This window comes from Tursiops truncatus, chromosome 9 (assembly GCF_011762595.2).
Source record: "Tursiops truncatus isolate mTurTru1 chromosome 9, mTurTru1.mat.Y, whole genome shotgun sequence".
Classification (NCBI taxonomy): Eukaryota; Metazoa; Chordata; class Mammalia; order Artiodactyla; family Delphinidae; genus Tursiops; species Tursiops truncatus.
The window spans coordinates 49128498-49146328 of NC_047042.1; the positions used below are offsets into that span (position 1 = coordinate 49128498).

The 17831-nt window shown below is 35.2% G+C and overlaps 1 protein-coding gene across 9 annotated transcripts in view; it reads right to left on the reverse strand.

The window, feature by feature from the left end:
• Positions 1 to 17831, reverse strand: part of VPS50 (VPS50 subunit of EARP/GARPII complex) — a 141539-nt gene that overhangs the window by 113043 nt on the left and 10665 nt on the right. For all 9 annotated transcript variants that reach the window (XR_002174828.2, XR_004528121.2, XR_012333979.1 and 6 more), the window contains exons 3-8: positions 8155 to 8277; positions 5202 to 5273; positions 2984 to 3037; positions 2105 to 2175; positions 1217 to 1334; positions 1098 to 1133 (exon numbers count right to left, since the gene is read on the reverse strand). Coding sequence is in view for 2 of the 9 variants with exons in the window: in XM_019927450.2 (XP_019783009.1) it covers positions 1098 to 1133; positions 1217 to 1334; positions 2105 to 2175; positions 2984 to 3037; positions 5202 to 5273; positions 8155 to 8277 (474 nt within the window). In the remaining 7 variants the exon portion in view is untranslated. The remainder of the gene's footprint in view (positions 1 to 1097; positions 1134 to 1216; positions 1335 to 2104; positions 2176 to 2983; positions 3038 to 5201; positions 5274 to 8154; positions 8278 to 17831) is intronic.

Sequence of the window (17831 nt, forward strand, 5' to 3'; positions counted from 1 at the left end):
AAAAATCTCTGTTCATACTCTATCCAAAGTTACAGCACCAGAAAATTTTAATTCCTCTCAAATAAGGATCATAATACCAACAACAGATAAATAGTAAAATACACCAAAATAGTAAAATATAACAAAGCAACTACCTCCAGGCCTAAAATGTATCCATGAAAAAAATATGCTGTTCTCTTAAAAACACAGTAATAGCCCTCTGAGACCATGACATGTAGATAAAGCCTACAAAGAAGTACAAGCTGCTTCAGAGGGAAGGAGTTCTTTAACTGTTAACATTCTTCTTTCAGTAATGTTTATAGAAAATGTTCCAAATCAGTATGCATTCTACTTGTAATCAACATTCAACAGTTCTATCATAAATCCATAAATATTCTTAAACAAATAAATTTGGAAAAAAGTGAAATATTCATTAATGGCCCCAAATATTCCTAAACAGTAATTTAATGGCAAATGAATTTTTCACTTCTCAAACCCTAGTTTTAGTGGTAATAGTTTAGAAGTAATACAGTGATTATACAGAAAATCATTAAAAAAAGTTCCTGAAGTTCATATCTAAATTCAACAAAGGCAATTCAAACCACAGGGGATGCTGAGATGATGACAAAGTACCTACCCAAAGGTGCTCGAGTATTATGGGGAAACACGTAATACATTAGGCTTTGGTGAAACTTATAGCGGAAGTATACAGACAATGCTAAGAAAGCATCAAACAGAAAACAGATAGCTCACTCAGAAAATCAATTAATATATGAGACACCAAACATAACTAATCTATGACATACTCCTCAAATCACTACTTTATGTTAGACACAAAAGATAATTTCATTGCTATTTGGGCACAGATATAATCAAAAGATACTGAAGTTAACACTGCCACATTGCTACAAACTGAACATTTCCCCCAATGATTTTTTCTAAATGAAGTATATTATATCAATAGAAGAAGATGCACTACAGCAAGTTCCTTTACATGTCTAAAAATGCTCTTCATACCATATACCAATTTGAGAAAAATGCACATCTGAATTTTTTTCACAATAATTCTCTATTTAATATTATTAGGATCACCAAATTTCCAAGCCTTGTAAACTTACCTCCAGCATTTCACTTAAGCGGACATCTGTTCTTTGCTGAAAAGAACATAAATCAAAAGGTGAAATCTGTTTCAACCATAAAATTAAGCTTTAACTTTTAAAAAGTAACCTGTATATACCAATGTTTTTATAGTTCTCAGAGATTTCAGAAGTCCAATCAGCAACTGACGTTTCCTTTGATTTGCAAGAAGGCCTAAACTAGCTTGAGTAAAACCTTCCTTTGCAATATTCAAGTGTCTGTAAAAGTGAAAAATAAATAGTTAAGTTTTTCTAGTATAATAAGAACACTATCCACACAGAACAATTAGGCAATTAATGAGATAGTATCCTCAATTGCTCTTAAATTTGGGGACTGTGAGCACTATTTGACAAATTTATTCAACGGCTCAAACTAAACCAGCATTACTTGAAGCATGGTGGGTGGTCTGATACCAATCTTCAAACTGTTACTGATCTACCACAAAAGTACAGAAATTAAGAATAAGCATTTAAAAACATGTAGAAGAAAAGTTGACAAAACAATTTTATGCTTGTTGAATCCAATAATAAAAAAATTTTTAAACACAGAGCAAAAGTTAACACAATAATTTTATGCTTGATGAATCTGATAATAGAAAAAATGAGACTATTTTATATGTGTTTGGTTGGGTCTTTTTAAATTCATTTTCCTAGAAATTTGTTTTTATTGCATTTTACAAAAACAATAGTCTGTAACAAGTTGGAAATTAAAAAAGAAAAAAAAAAAGAAAACTGGTTCTTCACCAAAGACAGTTTGAGAAGCACGGATTTAAGCAACACAAAAACAATAATATTTTTAATCCATAACAAGATTTAAAGACATTTCTCACAGACCTTCTTAGTGCAGTTTTTAGACCATTATATATGTTCAGTTAATGAATGGCATTCTATAAACCGCAATCATCATAAAAAAATCAATTTTCCATGACAGTTTCAGAGTTTCTCTTAAATGTTACTCAGCTTGAACAAAGTATCATCAAATGCAATACCTCCTCCCATTTGTGCAGATAACAGCAGCTAACTGAAGACCTGTCTGTAATGAGGTAACTCTTTCAAGTTCCTATGGAAAGATTAGGTGTAGGTTACTGTTTGAGGCATTTTATTTTTCTTTCTTATTGGTATGGTTCTCTAACAAAAACTTTAGTGGGCTTCAAAGAAAAGCCTGCTTGGAAAACAAAGTAGCAACAAAAATACCTGAACTTGAACATTGTTGGTATATTTTTCCACAAAATTATTTTAAATAACCACTTTCAATTGATTTTCACAATGGCATGTAACAAAATATTTAGGCAGTATTGTTTATAAGGAAATCTAGACCCAACCTCTTTAGACGGGCGTAAATAAACACTAATAATATATCCGTTTAAATGTTTCTATCCAACAGAACTTCATGAGGTAATTAAGGATATGACAAATATGATTTGTTTGCTAAGGTGCTTTGACAATGAATGTCTTCATCTGAACACTGTTAAGATATTTCAATGGATTTTGAAGTCTCTTATTTTCTGATGAAAGGGCAGATTCAGCTAGACAGTTCCAATTTTATCTTATTTTAAAGGCAGACTGAGCAGTCATTATTAATGATCTATGAGTTACAAAGTGCACTGAAGCAATTTTCATTGGCTCTTCAAGTTAGGAAAACCAAATAGATTACTTTAGAATCAAATATAAAAACTCTTCCACTTCTTGCAGTTTGGTAAATTCCCCAAATGAGAGAAAAAAAACATACATATACACAACCCAAATAGAGTTAATATGCTGCTATAAACTATAGACAAAAGAATAAATTAAAATATTTCAAGTTCCAAGTATAAGTCACTCAAACATTTTTAATATTTTACTATTAAAAATAACAAATGTTATCCTACCTTTACATAAGCAGGCTGTTTTTCAAGGATTAAATCTGCTACTTTTTTAGAGACCTATAAGAACATGCAATCAAACAAAGGAAATAAAAGAAAAAGCCTCATGCTTCCTATTACATTCTACATTTAAAATTTTAGCAAGAATATTCCATAGGTCTTCCTAATAACTTCTACAGCAAATACTGGCATGCATTGGCCACGTACATTTCTTTGGCTATGAAATTAGTACAAGAGATATAGCATGTAGCACAGTACTTGGTCCTTAATAGAAACTCAATATGTGGTCATTATTATTGTTAATAACATGAGTATCTGCTTTAACTAACATGCACAAAAGTATAACCATTTTTAAGGGTACAGGATTTGCTTTAAAAAAGATAGACTTGTTAAGATAAATAAATGTTTAATCTACTGAATTTATGGAAATTCTATCTGGGAAACAGAACACCCTTTAAATCCTTTGTACCACGTAAGAAGACAAACAGCAGTTTGGTCCACTACTTCTGAAAAACAGGAAGCGTGTTTTCTGGAGCGCTCTGAAGATACCTAAGGTTTCTTGGTCAGTTCCATGAAAAACGGTAACATATGCGAGTTAGAATTATAATGATTTTGAACATGAGGCTCTTATTTCACAATTTCAGGGGCCCCTGTAGGAATACACTACAGAGGTACCACGTCCAGCATGAAGCATGGCACACCAATGGTATTTAGTGAACATCTGCTCAAGAAACACAACTGTATCCCCTTCCCCAAGCCAACTGAGAACAAAACACTACACATACATTCAAAGATTGCGTTCTTTCATGTTTTCTTAATCTGCTATGAATTTGTATAGATTTGTATAGATATGAATGTGTATAGATGTACACAGACAGAAACCCACCTAATTTTACCAAATTGGGGATTGTTATCACTTTATTTATTTATTTATTTGGGTCATTGCCTTTTTTTTTTTTTTGAGTTATGGGTTTTTCATTTTTTTTGTTTTAGATAGACCATGTAGTTATTGTTAGTCTACACTGTGCTAGGCAGTATACTGACTGCTTTTCCTACATTATCTCAATTAGTACTTATGACAATCTACTGAAATGGGTTACATGCTTCATTTTCCCGATGAGTAATCTTAAACATAGCAGTAATTCACCCACAGTTAGTAAGCTGCAAGGTCAGGATTCAAGGCCAGGTTGATTAAATTCCAAAGGCCACTGTGCTACACAGCCCTTGTGGTGGGGTTCATCCCCAAAAGAATACTACCACATAAAGTACAGAGATGGAGGAGTACATATTTAAATATGCTGAAACCAGGAGAAGGCAAAAGGTGCCACCATCCACTGAACTCTAATTCTCCAAAAACAACAACATATTTTTACCACACAACCCTCTAGTGCTCAAGGCCCTTCCCCACACCAATGCTGCTACCCCCAGGGAGATCCAAGCACCCACTGAGACATCTGGGTGTAACACAAAAGAAAGAGAAGTATATCCTCCTTTATTTGTCAGATGTATTGTTAAAGATCATACCTTAAATTAAAATGGCTAAATTTATTATGGTTGCTCTTTCGGTATTAAAAAATTAACAAGACCACTTACTACCATTACTTAATCTTCTACAGTACAGTCTGAGTTTTATAAAAGGAATTCAGCCTAACACAAGGAAAATACAAAATCACAGAATTTTACGGCATTAGAGAAAATGCAGGCCCAACCCAACCCATTACTTCACAGATGAAACAAGAGATTTAGCAAGGTTAAGTGACTTGCCCAACATCACACGATTAAATAGTGACAGCAATTCAGATTTAATGAATCTTAACCCTGTAATCTCTTTGGACCTATTTCAACTAGAAGTGGGAGCCTTTATTCTGAGATAAGAAAGCTCCATCATAAAACTATGGGTAGGAAAGTCATGCATGCATGACAAGGAGTAATCTAAAAAGGTACTTAGTAATCGGAAAAAAAAGTTCAAAATTCTTTGATCACGTTTAGGATTCCAGAGAAAGAACTCCAAGTTCTAGAAGCACATCTATCAAGGTAATGTGAGGGAAACTGAATAGACAATAAATTTGAATAAGTATAAATGCATCATTTGAGTCAAAGTCATGTTAAATAATAAGGTTTGTTTAAAATGTTAGTATATTAGTTAAACAATAAAACCTGCAAACGTTACACCTCTCTGTTGTGTTTCATTTACAGTTTTGTCAAAAATGTGTTTTTTACTTACTGCAGCTTGCTGTTGTTTTAATTTGTCTCTGTACTCCTCTAAGTCTTGCAAATTGAGAACAGGAGGGAGCTTCTAAAAAAAAAATCCATAAATAAAGAGTAAAAAATCAATTGTTTAATTTGGTTTCATTTACCTGCACACCTGACTTAGGAACTACAACCTGCACATACAAAACGGTGTCACATCCCACTCCTCCCATCCTCCCCACCTCCCCACTAGACTCCAGACACAAAAGCCTATATCTCTGTTACCCAACCCCCTGGTACTCAAGTTCCATCCCTCACCCAGCCCTGCTATCTCCACTGCTGCCACCTCCAAACTCCTGGAATCCCCACTACCACCGGGACTCCGGCCCCTGAGCTGGGAAACACTGCTTCCACAACCTGCAACAGGAGAATGTGAGAAAGTCCTAACCCTTATCCCCCACTCTACCAGCCACCATATATCCCTACTCGTCCAGAACTCAAAACATATTTCCCCTCTGAAATACTATGAATGGTAACTAAGCACTACAGTGTGATAGTGACAGTTGTTGGAGTACATTCTGGATTATACATACGCTGGAGGATAGTATGGAAACTAACAAAAATGCATTCCATTGTGTAGATGGGAAACTCCCAAGTTAAACTTCAAGTCTCAGTCAACTGACGATGAAATTTCAGAATACGTTGGGTACTAACTCTGCATGTACTGCAATATGAAGTACATATGCATACTGCAATTGGTTTCATCTAAAACACGAATTTTACTATTCTTTTTTTTGCAGTTCTAATAAATGTAAAATGCCAATGTTACAAACAATTATGATATTAAGCTGCATGAGCTGCTTATAAATTTTGGAGATTAATCCTTTGTCAGTTGCTTCATTTGCAAATATTTTCTCCAATTCTGAGGATTGTCTTTTCGTCTTGTTTATGGTTTCCTTTGCTGTGCAAAAGCTTTGAAGTTTCCTAAGGTCCCATTCGTTTATTTTTGCTTTTATTTCCATTTCCCTAGGAGGTGGGTCAGAAAGGATCTTGCTGTGATTTATGTCATAGAGTGTTCTGCCTATGTTTTCCTCTAAGAGTTTTATAGTGTCTGGACTTACATTTAGGTCTTTAATCCATTTTGAGATTATTTTTGTATATGGTGTTAGGGAGTGATCTAATCTCATACTTTTACATGTACCTGTCCAGTTTTCCCAGCACCATTTATTGAAGAAGCTGTCTTTTCTCCATTGTATATTCTTGCCTCCTTTATCAAAGACAATGTGACCATACGTGCGTGGGTTTATCTCTGGGCTTTCTATCCTGTTCCATTTATCTGTATTTCTGTTTTTGTGCCAGTACCATACTATCTTGATTACTGTACCTTTGTAGTATAGTCTGAAGTCATACGCCCCAGCAATCCCACTACGGGGCATATACCCTGAGAAAACCATAATTCAAAAAGTGACATGTTGGGCTTCCCTGGTGGTGCAGTGGTTGAGAATCTGCCTGCTAAGGCAGGGGACATGGGTTTGAGCCCTGGTCTGGGAGGATCCCACATGCCACAGAGCAACTAGGCCCGTGAGCCACAACTACTGAGCCTGCGCTCCACAACAGGAGAGGTCGCGATAGTGAGAGGCCCGTGCACCACGATGTAGAGTGGCCCCCACTTGCCACAACTAGAGAAAGCCCTCGCACAGAAACAAAGACCCAACACAGCAAAAATAAATAAATAAATTTTTAAAATGACATGTACCACAATGCTCATTGCAGCACTATTTACAATAGCCAGGACATGGAAGCAACCTAAGTGTCCATCAACAGATGAATGGATAAAGAAGTTGTGGCACATATATATAATGGAATATTACTCAGCCATAAAAAGAAATGAAATTGAGTTATTTGTAGTGAGGTGGATAGACCTAGAGTCTGTCGTACAGAGTGAAATCAGAAAGAGAAAAACAAATACTGTATACTAACACATATATATGGAATCTAAAAAAAAAAAAGGTTCTAAGGAACCTAAGGGCAGGACAGGAATAAAGACACAGACGTAGAGAATAGACTTGAGGACACAGGGAGGGGGAAGGGTAAGCTGGGACGCAGTGAGAGAGTGGCACTGACATATATACACTATTACATGTAAAACAGATAGCTAGTGGGAAGCAGCCGCATAGCACAGGTAGATCAGCTCTGTGCTTTGTGACCACCTAGAGGGGTGGGATCGGGAGGATGGGAGGGAGACACAAGAGGGAGGGGATATGGAGATATATGTATATGTATAGATGATTCACTTTGTTATACGGCAGAAACTAACACAACATTGTAAAGCAATTATACTCCAAAAAAGTTGTTAAAAAAATAAATTACAAAAAAAATTAAGGCATGGGGTATTTATTATGACTAAACAATTATGTAAATATACTTTCATGATTAAAAGTCTCAGCGCTTTCCCTGGGCTTCCTTGGTGGCACAGTGGTTGAGAGTCCGCCTGCCGATGCAGGGGACACGGGTTTGTGCCCCAGTCCGGGAAGATCCTGCATGCCGCAGAGCGGCTGGGCCCGTGAGCCATGGCCGCTGAGCCTGCGCGTCCGGAGCCTGTGCTCCACAACGGGAGAGGCCACAGCAGTGAGAGGCCCGTGTACCGCAAAAAAAAAAAAAAAAAAAAAAAAGGTCTCAGAGCTTTCCCAAACATATTTAGCCAACATAAAATAAGATAGAGACAGCATACTAACATATTGTGTGATAACAGTTAACCAAAAATACAAAAATGTTTCCTGGACCAATATTCTATAGCTGCACTTAATTTTTCATTTTTAAAAATACTCTCATCTTTAAACAATGCTGATAGTTTAGTCACAATATGGTCATCATAGACCAGTCCTGGTATCAAAAAACTACAATGCCCCTAAAAGGCATTCATATCTCACTCACAAATTCAGTCACTGAACAAAATAAGCTTTAGATAGGTTAATGAATTTTTTTACCTCCAGCTCATATTTAACAATATCAAATGAGTCCGTAGAAAAATACACTTGTTCGATACTATTAATTAGTTCTTGTTCAGCTTGAGGATCACTAGGTTGTTCTCGAAGTTCTCGAAATTCCTCCTTTAAGGGAAAGGAAACCACAATTATAGTACTTGTAACTGTTATAATTCTATCTGCACGGACATAAATAATCATCTGTCTTAACACTGACAGGAATGTTTCTCCCAGGAAACATTCTGACCAAAGAGACAAACTAATAGAAAACAGGAAAGTTCATGGAAAATTAGTAAACAGCCGAACACTAAAAACTACCCATCTACTGGAGGGAAAAACGAGCCAGTTTGAAGATCTAGATTTTATTTTCAATTCCTTGCATGCCAACTAGCAGCTGAGAGAATTTAGATGTTTAACAAAAGGAAAAAACAAAGAGACTACCTAATATCTATCATATATACATATCACATATATATACGTTTTCATCATCTAACAATGTTCTAAATCTCTCTCACCACAGATAACCAGCGTACATCTCAGTGACTTTCAGGTCACAATTAGTACTGGAACCCTGAACAGCAGAAATCCTTCTGCTGAAAATCTCACTGCTTGGCTAAGAAATACTGGTTCCAGAAACGGTTCACAAGATTAGTTCTGTAATTTTATGTCTAGAAAAGGTTCACAAGTTTAGCTCTGTAATTCCATGAGGCTTCCTTCAAGGTATACTGATACTACAATTAATGAACTGATTATGAACCTAAAGCTCTGAGTTTGATAAAATGCTTGCTTTCTAATGATAGAGTATGGGGCTTCTATGGATTTATACAGCAAAAAAAGAGCTTAACAGACAAATCCCTACCCTTAATGTCAGCATCCTTATCCTATGCAAGTTCACTGCATAATTGGATAAACCTTCAGTTAACTGGAAAATTTCAATAACTCGGATACCCACTCTCTGACACACTCAATCAAGATATTATTATAGACATATAATTTAGTCATTCAGTTTTTTTATTAAAATTAATCTCAAATACATTTAAGTACACAAAAAGAAACTAGTATTGGGACTTCCCTGGTGGCACAGCGGTTAAGAATCCACCTGCTAATGCAGGGGACACGGGTTCAAGCCCTGGTCCGGGAAGATCCCACATGCTGGGGAGCAACTAAGTCTGTGTGCCACAACTACTGAGCCTGCGCTCTAGAGCCCATGAGCCACAACTACTGAAGCCCGCGTGCCCTAGCACCTGTGCTCTGCAACGAGAAGCCACCGCAATGAGAAGCCCGCACATCTCAATGAAGAGTAGCCCCCGCTCGCCACAAATAGAGAAAGGCTGTGCACAGCAATGAAGACTCAACACAGCCCAAAAAAATAAGTACATTTTTGAAAAAGAAACTAGTATTTAAAATCATTTTACAGTCAAAATAATACTTAACAAAAATTCTTAATGAATCATCACTAATTAAATACACAAAAATTATATGGTTAATTTGAGGACAATATTTTCCAAATAGAGATACTCTAGATTATTTTATTGCAGGGCTAGTTTTCATTTATAAAAAAGAGCCTAGCTTATATATCTTTTAGATTTTAATTTATATTTTAAATTGATAAAATTTTTACTATAAATTCCTCTAGGTATATTCAAACTAAAAGAAAATATGAGAGCAATAAATCTGAAACTTAAGAGAATACTTAACTGTTTACATTTAAAATTCCAATAAATTGAAAAGAGAAGGCAAAGTCATATAAAAACTAAACCTGCAGAATTAAAAGTGCATGAAAAAGAAAATGCGTCTTTGGTACCAAAACTCAACTTATAAGAATACACTAACCAAAAAAAAAAAAAAAAAGGTTAAAGACAGCCATCACTGATTTAGCATGCAATTAGATACTATGAGTACACTAAGAAATCCAGCATCCTAACAGTGGAGCTGTATTTCGGTAGGGATTTACCTACAACCCACTAATCTGTGTAGCACCTTGGACAATGGCACTGAAGAGGTTTAACAGACATGGGTTAAACCCACACCATTTGTGGAAGGGTTCCCAACTAGTTCGCCTATCCACAGGCAACCTCCTTGCATCCAGTGGAAATCTGAATCGACAGTGAGACATGAAATAGAAAAAGAGATGAGAAATTCCTGGCAATCTCTCTCCCTAAAGGGTCATAGGCATTTGAAATACCAGCTTCAGATGCTGCAAGCTGAGGGAAGGAATAAAGCCCAAGTGAGGATATAGCAATGTTGCCTCCCCCTAGTAATTCCATAGCACCACCAGCAAATAAATGTACTTGGTACTATTCACAAAAAAATTGAAGATTACAAAAATTGCTAAGAATGAAAACCATCAGATATGAAACAAGCCAGGAATTCAAATAGACTGCAATGAATGAGCACTTTCATCTCAAATGTGTAAATGCCAATGGCATGTAACTACATGCTGGTCTCCCTATACAACCTAATTGATTGTTCTAAAGGTAAAGACACCTGGGTTTTAGCTGCAACTCTGTTATTAACCTTGGACAACTTACTTAGTCTCTTCATGCCTAGTTTTTTTTCACCTGTAAAGGACATACATACATACACACACACTCAAAACGACAGTGAAACAAATATCCAAAGTTATTAAAAATGTCAAAGGGAAAGCATGATTTCATTTATAAATATTTCACAAGTGCACGTTTCACAAGTGTGATGAATCTGTAAAAAAGAGTACAATCTGTATATGCATATAAAAAGGTCAAATGCCATTCCTTCCTAGAGAACTAAGCAATTATATCACAGAGAGCAGACAAACTCATATAATTTCAAATAAGTGACATGTAACACTTGACACTCTAAGTAACCTGGACTAAGGAGAGAGATAAAACCAAGAAAGGCAGAAAAAGAAACATAGCACACAAAGCAGAATTCAAAAACAAAAACAAATGTCCAACACCATAGCCCTATAAAATACTCTCCTTTCAGACAACTTAGTGCTCCTGTGTGAAAACATACATCTGAACTCAGACAAACTCCATTCTGCCTAGAATCCCAATCACCATGTTCCTGTTAATCCCACTGCACTGGCTGTCTGTAAGACTTTGCTGCTACCCAATCATTCTCTAAACGTTTCATAGCTGTTAGTGCTGACAGCTCGATCAGATTACACACTTCTTGAGAACTGAGGTTTCTCCTTATTCTCCATCATTATGTTCCAAAGTGCCAAGGCACAATGTAGATAAAAATCATGACTCAAACTAAAATTAATTTACACAGTGAACTGTATAAAAAAAGGAATATATGAACAAAAGGAAAGGAAGAGACAACATGTTCTTGTTTTGATAGTCAAAATTTTCCACAAACTCTTAAGGAAAGGCTTCTTTCTTCTAACTAGAAATAACAATAAATGTAAAATGATTTTAGGGATATTTTATGCATGTAAATTAGAATAAACAAAAACAGCTAGCTAGCATATTCTTAAAACAATTACTCCATAATTTTGCCATTATATAAACTGGTTTTCTAGGGTTGGAGATGTACAAAAATACATAATTCTTCATGTAAAAGAGAACCAGTTTTGCAAGCCAATATAAATGTATGAGGCAAAATTTTACATAAACAAAATGAACAAAAGATATCCTACAAAAAAATTTTAAAGGCACAATCAAGGGAATAGAATAACAAATGAAACTCCTTATACCATATTAAAATATGCAATGCTTTTAAAAGTTACCAAGAAGATTAGATGCTTTAACGATGTTTGGTAATAAAATATTTCAGTCTTACGGACTGATATTAATAAAATTTTTTAAAGAATTGTTATAGTAAAGTTTATGACACATAGTAACTAATAAATACATATTATAATTAATAATAGTGCTATAAATGCTCTACAAACTTTGAAAATCCAAAAATAATATGTCAACAACTACAGACCATCAAATGTGCCACAACTTGCCTGCTGATGGTAGGTAATCAACTACACCTAAAGAGTACATGAACATCACCCCAGAATTAAAGCTGCAGAAAAACTACAGTTAAAGTAATGAGTTTAATTGTAAAGGAGATAAAAACAAAAGTACAAATGTCAAAAAAGAACAAATCAAACCTCTCTCCCATACTATCATCAGGAAATAACCTGCCTATTGTCAAACCTCTAGTATTATCTTTCCCGGTCAAGCCATATATTTTAATTTAACAATTTCTTTTAAAATTCCCACTATGTAAAAATTCTCTGTACTAGGTCGTACAGAAACAAAGATGAGTAAAATACAAATCTTCCCACAAATAGCTGCTGAAGTAATAGGAGTGGGTTAGACGAATAAACAATGACGATGCAGGGCAGAACATAAAGGAAATACAAACAAAATGAAGGGCATCAAAGGATAGTGAGTTCACATCTGATGGAAGAGGCGGCATTTAGAGAATATGAGAAAAGGTAAAATTTCAAATATTAGAAATTGGGGGAAAAAGGTTACAAAATATAAAGCAAAGCAAAAGTAAAAACAGTGGAGTGGGAAAGCATACAACAGATTAAGGAATAGAGGATGGCTTCCCGCAGGGCAGAAAAATGTCATGGGGGAGAGATGTTTTTAAAATTCAACACACTTTTATATATACTAAAACCATATTTTTCCTTTACTAAAAATATCTTAACACATATCACTGTGCCAGATACTGTAACCAAAAAGTAAGCATAAACATTAAATATTTTCTTAACATAGTAAACCAAGCAGGAATATTTTAGGAAAACTGGCAGATAACGAAGAAGTCATTCAATACTTTAGAGGCTGTCTTTTCCAGCAGTCACAATACACTATAAGGTTGCATGTAACACATACTACCTATCCTATTCTTCTATTTTGATCATCTCCAAGATAAAGCTACGTGAACATACATATAAAAATGCATATCGTAAATGTAACTTTATGAAAAATAAAGAAAAACAATCATAATAAACATTTAAGCCAACATCTTTGATTTTAGCCAAGCTATTTTTCCTCTCAATGTAACAACAAAAGGTTATATGAGAACTGGGGATTCAACTCTATAAAACAATTAGAGCCCTCAACTGTAAGGTGTTATAAAACATTTCCAATATATTTATGGTTTCTAAAGAAACCAGGCTATAATTTTACAAAGCTATTTCCCACCTAAGAGTTCACCTCTTAAGGGAATGCATTCATGTTTAGGAGGGAAAAGAAAGACTGCAAATTTTATATTTAATGACTACTTTCAAATTACCCAAAATACCACACTAATTAAAAACATCAATCCAAGCTCAGACTTTCAATCCTATTCACTCTTATAAATGTAAAAAGTTAGTTTTGACGGCTTAACAGTTCTCCTTAATATTATTCAATTCAATATTCTCTTTGAAAAGGAATTTCATTTTTAAACCCACAGAACAGCCTGGAAACTTATCATCTGCAGTAGTAAGTTTTTATTCGAACAAAAGATGAATGCAAAAATCTTCATTTCACAGGTCAGGTTTCAAAACCCCGAAGAAAATGCATAGTAGAATAAAAAAAAATGCAAACCAACTTCCATCTCTGTACTTAGCTTATTAGACCATAGTTCACATTATATACCGGAATAAATGCAGAATTCATTGTGTTGGGAGGGAGAAAGGAAGGGAGTAAAGGAAGAAAGTTTGCTCTTGTAAAGCACGAATTTGGGTTTGCCAAGACAAAAGCTTTATTTTTCTGTTTGCATTTTTCATCAGTCAACAAAAATAGCTATTCTAAAAACAGAAACCATAGTCTTACCAAAGTTAACATCACATTAGAGCTCTAATTGAGAGCAAAATATGTTTATCTATCAAAAACTACACAGAGCTTAAAGAACAAAGACATGAAGTTTTCAATATGCAATCAGTATGATAAAGATCATAAATCACTGAACAAAAACAGGTTTTCTGTTTCCAAATGAAATAGGATTCAAGATCACAAACACCCTAAAACTATACATATACCATGTACGTTTATAATGAACTGGCAGATGTCTGATTATGTGGGGAAATGGCACATTTCCTTAAAATCCCACTAGAACAATAATAATCCATCAAAGCAGCCGTTTCATCAGTTTGTGTGTGTGTTTCAAATAAAACAGAACTTTTCAAGCCAACCCTGCTTTTCTTCAGGCTCTCAGTGCCATCTAGTGGAATATTACTAGGGTTACAATTTAAAAGAAGGTTTCAGCAAAATGATTTACAGAAGATTTTTATAAAAGGTTACTAAAGTGGCATTATTTTAATCCAGCTTTATACTTAAGTGATAAAAATAATGTATTTTAATCCTTTCTTCAAAATAACAACATTCCAGGGCTTCCCTGGTGGCGCAGTGGTTGAGAGTCCGCCTACCGATGCAGGGGACACAGGTTCGTGCCCCGGTCTGGGAGGATCCCACATGCTGCGGAGCAGCTGGGCCCGTGAGCCATGCCCGCTGAGCCTGCGTGCCCGGAGCCCGTGCTCCGCAACGGGAGAGGCCACAACAGTGAGAGGCCCACATACCGCAAAAAAAAAAAAAGAAAAAAGAAAAAAATAACAACATTCCAAATATACACATATTTGTTTTTAAAGAAACAGATCTTGAAGGAAAACTGATTTTATTCATGGAAATGTACTGAATTACTAACACATACTAAAAATCACAAAACTGGAAAGCAAAACTTTCATATTTGATACTCTGCCAAATATTGTTATTTACTTCTCTTATTCAATAGTTATGCTATTTTAACAAGTATTTTCCTAAATTTATTTCTATGAAAAAGAAAACATTAAAGATAATAGCTTTGGAGACATCAAATATATAATTTTTTTTAAAAGCTATCTTTAAAAATTTCTCAACTTCAATGAAAAATATCAAGCTATTTGCCACATGCCTGTCTAGCTAAAGCTGAAGAAAAGACACATAAGCTGAAGCACAGACAGAAAAGTCCAGTGTATAAGTCTTAATTTACGGTTTTCTGGTTTTTTAGTTTTCAAACACCTCATCAGACCTCTCCTTAAAAGAAGAAATACTATCTATTTTGAGAAAAGACACCACAGCACCTTCAATCCCAGTGTTTAACGACCCCAGTCTTTCCAATTCCTACACCTTCTACATCCAATAAAATTCTCAGTCCTAAATCCTACTTTTAAAATGTCTCTCAAATTTAACCCTTCTCCATTTCCTAAACCTCATACTCTTTATCTTCTTAATTAGTATCCTGGTCTAGGATTGCCACTCAAATATCTCTGTACCCTAGTTATCTTTCTAAAACAAATTAATCACGAACTCTAGAAGACCCCACACTCACGTCTACCTACCCCTAATCCTCTCCTAGCTGTGCTACCACTGTGCATACCTTAGTATAGATCTCTACTATACTCCTCTGCAATTATCTATTTTTGCTTGTCTCTTCTACTCAGGTTCAGGTAGGAATAGAGTCTTGTACCTCTTTGCATCTTCAAAACTTAGTAACAGCCTGGCTCAATAAATAATTGCCAAATGCACTGCGTAAATGATCTTTTATGATTTGCTACGAAAGAAGGGTTAAGAATATCAAAGCATCTGAAGCCAAGAGAAGCATAATTTCATTAATGGTTAAAAAGAACACAGTTAAATATTTTTAGCCATGAATGCCTAAGAAAAAGTCTAAATGATTCTGCAGATCCATGGTTAGAGTCCCTCTTGGTACCACCTGCAGAAGACACCTGTCTTAAATGAAACATTATCCTAAATTGAAATTTAGTGATTTATTCCAATCACTAAAGCTAAAAAAGTCTCCTAGTCATAAATTTCAACACTAATCCTGTCTAAATCAGATAGCAATAGACTCATCAGTTTATTCTTTTGACTGTATTTTTGTCTTCTCTCTCCTACAAATATTACAATAAAGATAGCATAAAATATCAGAGTTAAAACGGCTCTTAAATATCATCTAGTTCGGGCTTCCCTGGTGGCGCAGTGGCTGAGAGTCCGCCTGCCAATGCAGGTAACTTGGGTTCGTGCCCTGGTCCGGGAGGATCCCACGTGCCGCGAAGCGGCTGGGCCCGTGAGCCGTGGCCGCTGAGCCTGCGCGTCCGGAGCCCATGCTCCGCAACGGGAGAGGCCACAACAGTGACAGGCCCACGTACCGCAAAAATATATATATCATCTAGTTTTCACATGTTTTCACAGATGAGCACGCTGGGGCACAAAGCTATTAAAATGACTTCCCTTTAATAAGCTGAATGCTTAAGTCAATACTTGAACCTAGCTCTCTTGGCTCTTATTCCAGCACTTTCCTCATGTTTTGGTAAAGTTCTGAAAATAAAGCTCTGTAATTAGTGTGGTTTTAGGATTCTTTTCACGGATTCTAAGAAGTCGGTCAAATCCATTTATTTTACTTCACAGAAGTATTCTAAAAGCTAGAAAACACTCTGCCCAAACTCCCAGAATATTATATAATAGAAATGCTACAGAGTAGGTAGGTACTCAATAAATATTTATGGAATAAATTAAGTATACAAACAAAAATACTTATATTTAGACAAATATATTTTCAGGTTTTGACTGCAACAGCTATTTCTTTTGTCTCCTCACCCTATATTTTTCTTTGATGAAGAAAATCAAAGGCATAGTTAAGCCAATCATGCAAGAGTAAACGTAGCTGAATCCTATTCGTATTTACAAGTCAATAAAGTCAAGGCCTTAAAAAACAAAACAACCAACCAAAAAAACCCCTTATCTTTAAAGAATCATATCAGAAGGCAGTATTTCAGTAAAAATTCATAAACAATATTCATATTAGTACTTTTTTTCAGGTTTACGGTATGTAAACATTATAGAAGCACTGTGGGAAGTTTACTTAAGATGTTTACTTAAGTTTTACTTAAGATATAGATTTATAAGGTTCTGATATTTTTATTTTTTAATCGGGATTCAACAAATCCTCTCAAACACAGTCCCAATAAGTTCTATAACTACCAACCATGTGGCTATTACAATTATTATATAACAAATGTTGGTCTTAATTCTTCATAATTCTGTAACCAATTAAATTATCTAAAAATCTTTCACATAATTCAAACAATATACATTTCCTTAAATGGATAACAAGTTTAGTCAGTAAATACAATATAGATTAATTTCTTATATCCTTACCTCTGCATGAAAAGCCCATTAATTTGAAAACAACAGAATCCATTTACCAGGAATGAAATTTTAGGTCATCACTAACTCTTCATTCTACTTTTTCCCACAAAAATTGTCAATAAAACTTACAAAATTTTATCTAGAACGGCTCCTGTATTCCTGTTCTTTCTCCTCATCGCGTCCTCAGCTTGGCCGATGGTTCCCAAACATGGCTCCACACCGGAATCAGCTGGGGATATTTAAACGCTACCGACGCCTGGCTCCACCCCCCACGCCGTGATTTAATTGGACTGGGGTACGGCCTGGGTACCGGTGATTCTAATGTGCAGCAAAGTTTGGGCACCATTGACCTTGGCTCTGAACTATTTAAGCTAAGAGTTTTTTAATCTGCTCAAAAGTTTCCTTTCCTATAGCAAATTCTGAAAAGAATCTTTTTTTTTTTTACTTTCTGTACTATTTTCTCCACCAAAATTCCAATTTTCCAATATATGGATTATTATTTGACTCACATCTCCTCTTAAAATGGGATATAGTGTCATCTTATCTCTAAAAAGCAGAAATTGTACCAGATGATTTCTA